The 6,000-nt window shown below is 37.2% G+C and overlaps 1 protein-coding gene across 2 annotated transcripts; it reads left to right on the plus strand.

The window, feature by feature from the left end:
• Window positions 1-462: 462 nt before the first annotated feature.
• On the plus strand, window positions 463-4,195 carry LOC140785261 (uncharacterized calcium-binding protein At1g02270-like). 2 transcript variants are annotated; one of them, XM_073133063.1, is made up of 11 exons: window positions 463-566; window positions 643-801; window positions 952-1,056; window positions 1,146-1,251; window positions 1,961-2,181; window positions 2,306-2,382; window positions 2,472-2,586; window positions 2,674-2,799; window positions 3,120-3,230; window positions 3,315-3,422; window positions 3,669-4,195. In XM_073133063.1, the coding sequence occupies exons 1-11, from the start codon at window positions 564-566 to the stop codon at window positions 3,909-3,911; spliced, it is 1,374 nt and encodes a 457-aa protein (XP_072989164.1). In that variant the 5' UTR covers window positions 463-563; the 3' UTR covers window positions 3,912-4,195. The 2 variants fall into 2 exon arrangements, with proteins under 2 accessions (XP_072989164.1, XP_072989165.1); XM_073133064.1 differs by having other exon boundaries at window positions 958-1,056.
• The last annotated feature ends 1,805 nt before the right edge of the window (window positions 4,196-6,000 follow it).

Consider the following 6,000-nt stretch of genomic DNA (forward strand, 5'->3'; position numbering starts at 1 on the left):
TATACCCTTTTATTATTTATGAGGATTGGAACATATTAGGATTTTGTGCCTTTCACATCACTAATCCAACACATGAGTAACCCTTGCCGGAAAATTTAATATACGAATCCTCTTTATAAGTATAAAATATTTGATGCCGTTTCAATTAGTTTTGCCTCCCACTCCACTTGGTCCAAAACCAACAAAGGGAAAAATAGATCAACCCTCTGACCCATTCCTTCCATCAGACCGTCCGCTTGACGGAGTCACAAGACCGGCCGTCATCCGACGGTCCTGCTCACGTTTTTAACATTTCAATTACTCAGATGTCCACGAATTGAAAGAGAAAAAGCACCCTCCCATAATCCCGTTACCTCTAACGGTTAACATCACCGGTTACTGCCGGTAACTTCCCTGCGGCGCCACCGGTTGAATTCTGAGCGCTCTTATCCTTTCTGGGTTGTTATATAATGGGAGGCATCTCCTCCAATTTTAATCCGACAGCAAATATATCATCGCTTTATTCTCCGTTCGCATATTAACTCTCTCGCGTTGTCTTCTCCTTCTCCTCATATCGCGTCTACATGGTAATTGGTTCGTCGTTTCTATAAAGATTTTATTGGATTTTTGTTCCTTGTGATTGGATTAAGAATCGCAATGCAGAAGAAGGAGCGGAGCGATGGATTGGCGCCGGAGCCCAAGCCGCAGCAGCGAAAGAAGAAGAGGGGGTTCGGTTACGGCGCCATGAGGGGCTCAGAAGGGTGTGTCTCGTGTACTACCTTCAACATTCTGGCTCCCATCTACAAGCGGCTCGATAAGGAGGTGAGGGGTCGAGTGGAGATTTGAGTCTGTGGGATTGGTTGTTTGTCGCGTTTTCGGAGATGGGTTTTTGGTGGGATCTCGAAAGGTGGTAGCTTTTTGGGGTTTTGTGTTGATCATCTTTGTTTGGTTTTGGTTTTGGTTTTGTCGTAGGATCAGAGCCGTAGGGAGAGCCAGTACAGGGCGTATTGGCTGAGTAGAAATCAGAGCATCATCGATCGGCTATTGGCGGATCTTTCCTCCATAATCTGCCTCCAGGTGAGATTGGATTGATTCCTGTGATCGATTTGATTTTGGCTCGACGATTGAGTGATGCAGTTTTTATTTATTTCTTTGAATTTGTTTAGGAGGTATGGTTGGGGAATGATGAACTTGTTAACATGTATGAGAAGAGGCTGGGGGATGCTGGATATATCAGTTTCAAGCTTGCACGGACGAATAATCGTGGTGATGGTACGATTCTTTTCATTTCTCTAACGTTTTGGAACTTCTTTTGAGTCTTATGATTTACCACAATCTGCATTACATCAAGAATCCAATGTTTTACGCAAAAAATATACCATTTTTCCTATTCGATATTTTGCGTAAAGGGATAGTGTGCTTGTGCTTTCAGAACCTGTTGAATTTTTCTTCGCTGTTATTGCTATTCTGTAGAAATCATATCTACGATCTGCTCTTATTTCTAATTTACTGAAATCACATCTAGGATTTTTATCGTCACGAGTAGTTCAACCAACTGCATAAATTCTTCCATTTTGGTTCTGATGTACTTTTTCTGCTCTAGCTTGAGGACGAAGTTTTAACGGAGATAAAGTACTTGTTGTTGTTTCACCTTTGTCCTGTCTCAAATGAGGGATGAAACTAAAGGCATACATATCAGTGATCATTGTTTACTGCCTCTCTGCATTCACAACTTCTATTTGGAGGACACTTGAGAAAATTTTATCTAGATTAGCATTGTTCTCAACAACCCTCAGAAATTAATGCTAGATTACAAACACATTCCTCTATTATGGGTTCATTTCTTAGATCTAGATCCTTCGTATGAGTAAATGATAATCCTGTCAGTAATTACATAACAAGATTCAAGTGTAACTGCTGTACTTTGTGCCTGCAATTTTCTGCTTACATTTAAATATTGAATGCAACTACTTCTATACAGGTCTTCTGACTGCTGTACATAGAGACAACTTTAGGGTCATAAATTATCGAGAGTTGCTCTTCAATGATTTTGGGGATCGTGTTGCTCAACTGTTACATGTTGAGTCAATTGTTCCCTTCTGGCAAAGTCGAAGCAGCAGTATTGAACAACAAATCCTCATTGTGAATACCCATCTGTTGTTTCCTCATGATTCCAGCCTTTGTATAGTTCGTTTGCAGCAGGTAGATTTAGTATGCTTACATGCAATTATGCAATTATGCAAATTACTCTTCTATTTATCATTTGTTATCAATGCTGTGATAGAGATTCCTTGTCATTGTACTCTTTTTCTTCTCTGATTGACAGGTCTACAAGATACTCCAGTATATAGAGTCTTATCAGAAAGAACACAAGCTTAGCCCGATGCCAATCATACTCTGTGGGTAAGTTTATCTTTGATATATTTGTATCTTTTATCCTAGCAACTTTGATATTGATGGGATAAATAACCCATTATTTTTGTTCTTTGCAGTGATTGGAATGGAAGTAAACGTGGGCATGTTTACAAGTTCCTTAGGTCCCAAGGATTTGTGTCATCATATGATACAGCTCATCAATATACTGATAGTGATGCAGACGCCCACAAGGTGACAATTATCAGATGCTTAACAATGAACCAATTACAGTGACTATGTGTACACATGTTTTGACTTCTTTCTTTCTCCTTTCTCCAGTGGGTTAGTCACCGCAATCATAGAGGGAACATTTGTGGAGTTGATTTTATCTGGCTCCTCAATCCCAATAAGCATAGAAAGCCCCTGAAAACTAGCTGGAATGAAGCTGTATTTGGAATAATTAAGGTATCCCTCATACTCTTGCATGTGATCTAAATTATTTTCATCTTCTTCAAGATGCTATTTTCTGAGCAATAACAATTGTAAATATGATTTAAAACTGAAGGTCTTTCTCATCTTTAAGGAGTATTCTTATATATCTTAATTTTATTTGAAGATGTCCTAAGTTATTTATTTTTCTATTTTTCTTTTAGTATTTATGTCAGCTGTGAAAACTTAATGTTGTCTCTTCGTTTGTGCATAATCTTGGGCCTTCTCTTTTAGCTTCTCTGACTTTAATAATATTGTTCTCATGGACCTGACATAAAATTTCTCTTTCGTTTCAGTATCTTCTCCAATCAGCTTCCCTTTCTGAGGATAATGCATTCGCATTCCTTAAGGCAGACAGTCCTGGCCACTATGTTACTTACTCAGGCTTCTGTCAGGCACTCTGCCAGGTATGTCTTGTTGCTCACTTAGCATTTTAGATCTCTATAGCTCCTAAAAGAATATGATTGTAAATATTTTTATAAAATTTGCAGTTAGGCTTAACGGGCCATCCGAATGGCTTGAATTCGCAAGAGACTGAGGATTTGTGGATTCAAGCCGATATTGATGGAGATGGTGTCATGGATTATGAAGAATTTCAGGTATACAACCATTCTGCGATGTTTTTCTACACCTGAGTACCCAGATATGTGATATAAGCTGGTCTTTAGTTTTAAGTACTTTGTTTTTCTTTTCCAATATATATCATATTACTTAATAACCTTGCTCTCATTTTACATTCCATGTGGCAATCTATAAAACTCGATGTTGAGCTTTAGATAACTGCATTTCCTTGACATGATTTGTCACAGTAATTCATTGCTTAATGGATTTTTGGTCTTCTGCAGCAACGGATTTGGAGCCCTTTGTTGGAGCAACCTGAGGAGATCTTTGAAGAAGGAAGTGATGAAGAGATCAACACAGGTGAAGAGCGGCAGCAAGCTTTCGGCTTCAATGTGAAGGATGCTGTTCTCTTTCCCCCAGAGGTAGAGAAAGGGATGTGGCCTGAGAACTACTCTCTTTCTGATCATGCACCATTGACTGTAGTATTCTCTCCTGTTAGAATTCCTTGCGATCAGCCTGTCTGCTAGCCCTTGTTGAGAGCGGCACAAAGAGACATGTGCTTGCTTGTTGATGTAAAGTTTGTACATTCTTAGGTAGATAAGTCTCACATTGGATGATAAAAAGATAAAAAGAGAGAGATAAGATACTACGTGTAGTAGAAAATTAGAAAGTTGAGATAGCATGCGCTATCTCCTGATGGACATTTTCTTGTCCAGTGTAAACAACTTTGTTTTCTGCTCAGCCTCTTCAAAATATGAATACAGATTAATACTTTGCCTCCTATTTGGAGAGCCAAAGGACAGTTCTGTCATGAAGTACCCACTTTGTAGTTGAGTTCACTAATAAAATGCATGAAGTACCCACTTTGTAGTTGAGTTGACTACTAAAATGCATGAGATTCTTTAGAGATGTTTCAACTTTATTTTATGGCAAGAAGGATTTTATTTGATTTATGAGACATGGTCATATTAGGCCATGACCTTAGTGGTTTGCCTCTATCAGAAGGTTCATTCATATACAGATGTAAACAAATATTGTTGTTTTTTTCCCTTTATTTTAGTTATAAAGTGATTTCTTTTCATAAAGAAAAAAGAGCAATAGCTTGAATATCTTTATTAGCACAAATGTGACTTAGATATTATTGGTTTCATGGCAATAGAGATGGGTGTTTTTTGCAGTATAAATGATGGAATATATAGTTTTAATACAGATTATCTTTAGCAGTAAGTCTTTTTTTCTTTCTTTTGGTAGCTACCCCAGACTGCAGACTGACAGTAGAATGGAAGGCAAGAGAGGTAGGTGTTAAGACTCCAAATCCACCCATCATCAGAGGCCAGCAGTGGAATGGAGTTCTGCTTGATTTTTAAGAGCAATGGAGGGAGGGAAAATATAGTCTACCAGTAGAGAGTTTCACCTGCAACTAGAACCAAGAGAACTTACCAAGCTATTGCTAGGAATAGCAGCCACATCAAGAAAGATGGGGCAGTGGTTAAGGGGTTTGCTTTCAATCCAGGGATCCTCCAATATCCTGTTTGAAGAGCGCATAACATTTCCGTTTCATGATTTGCACCCAAAGGAGATCAATTCTAATAGAGCTCCCATTAGAATCTAGCAATAAAGACCAATATTGGTTTCTCTAGAATATGGTGGGCCTTAGCATGCTTAAATTCCTACCAGATTTGGAAATCTTTTATTCCGTAGATTTTTTTTTTTAGATTTCACTTTTATTAAGGTATAAAATAAAATGTACTTATTAAGAACATTGAAACTTACGTGAATATTTAAGTATGCTCTTATACCAATTAAAATATGTAAGAGACACCAAAGGAGATGGAATTTATTACATGTTATCGATAATTATATATAGAAACTAAAGCGTGAAAAAGATAATCGTAAACACAAAAATTTTACGCGAAAAAACTCTAAATCGAGCAAAAAACTACGGATTCAAATTCAGATTAAAACTAATCACTAAAACATGTAATAGTTAACAAAAAGTTTACAGATCACCCATCGATTTTCACGACTCAATCTGTACCAACTTTGCTCGTTAGACCTAGTGACATACTATTTCTAGTGATAGGCTTCCAAACTTTAGTGACCCTCGAGGTTAATTCTTCCGTCTCAGTGACCCTGAGACGTAGTTCTTCCAAATTTGATATAGATGCGTTTAGATGAAAACGATTCAGTATGTTCCGTTCAAAACAGAGAAGTAATCTCTAATGGCATCCAAAAGATGATCTCAATATTGATCGACGACTTCTCTAAGAGATGATCTCCAATTTAATACTTCTTTTAAGTCTAAATTAAATTAAACCCAAGGGCAGTTCAATGCCTATTCTGTCTCAAGAAAATGCGTTCGAATGTCCGATGGTTTGTTTGAACGGCTGAGCAGACTTTTGAACAAAGTTGTTGTTCCTGTGCCCTTAATATTTTTTTTTACTACTTTGACCATCATAATACCGTTTGAGTACTTCAATAATGATTTTAAAATTATTTTAAATATTTTGACTTTAAAATTAATCTTCCACTTAAAATATTTCATTTGTCATAACTTATGTATATGCTCGTACATAAAATCTAGACACATTATAAAAATAAAAGTTATATCTTGAA

This window comes from Typha latifolia, chromosome 3, assembly GCF_019914945.1.
Source record: "Typha latifolia isolate L0001 chromosome 3, TyphaL0001v2, whole genome shotgun sequence".
In the NCBI taxonomy this organism is placed as follows: domain Eukaryota; kingdom Viridiplantae; phylum Streptophyta; class Magnoliopsida; order Poales; family Typhaceae; genus Typha; species Typha latifolia.

Excerpts from the sequence above, each read along its gene's own strand:
- LOC140785261 (XM_073133063.1), top strand. Across the intron at positions 802-951 it reads ACAAGCGGCTCGATAAGGAG|GATCAGAGCCGTAGGGAGAG; the intron begins GTGAGGGGTCGA and ends GTTTTGTCGTAG. Across the intron at positions 3,423-3,668 it reads TGGATTATGAAGAATTTCAG|CAACGGATTTGGAGCCCTTT; the intron begins GTATACAACCAT and ends GGTCTTCTGCAG.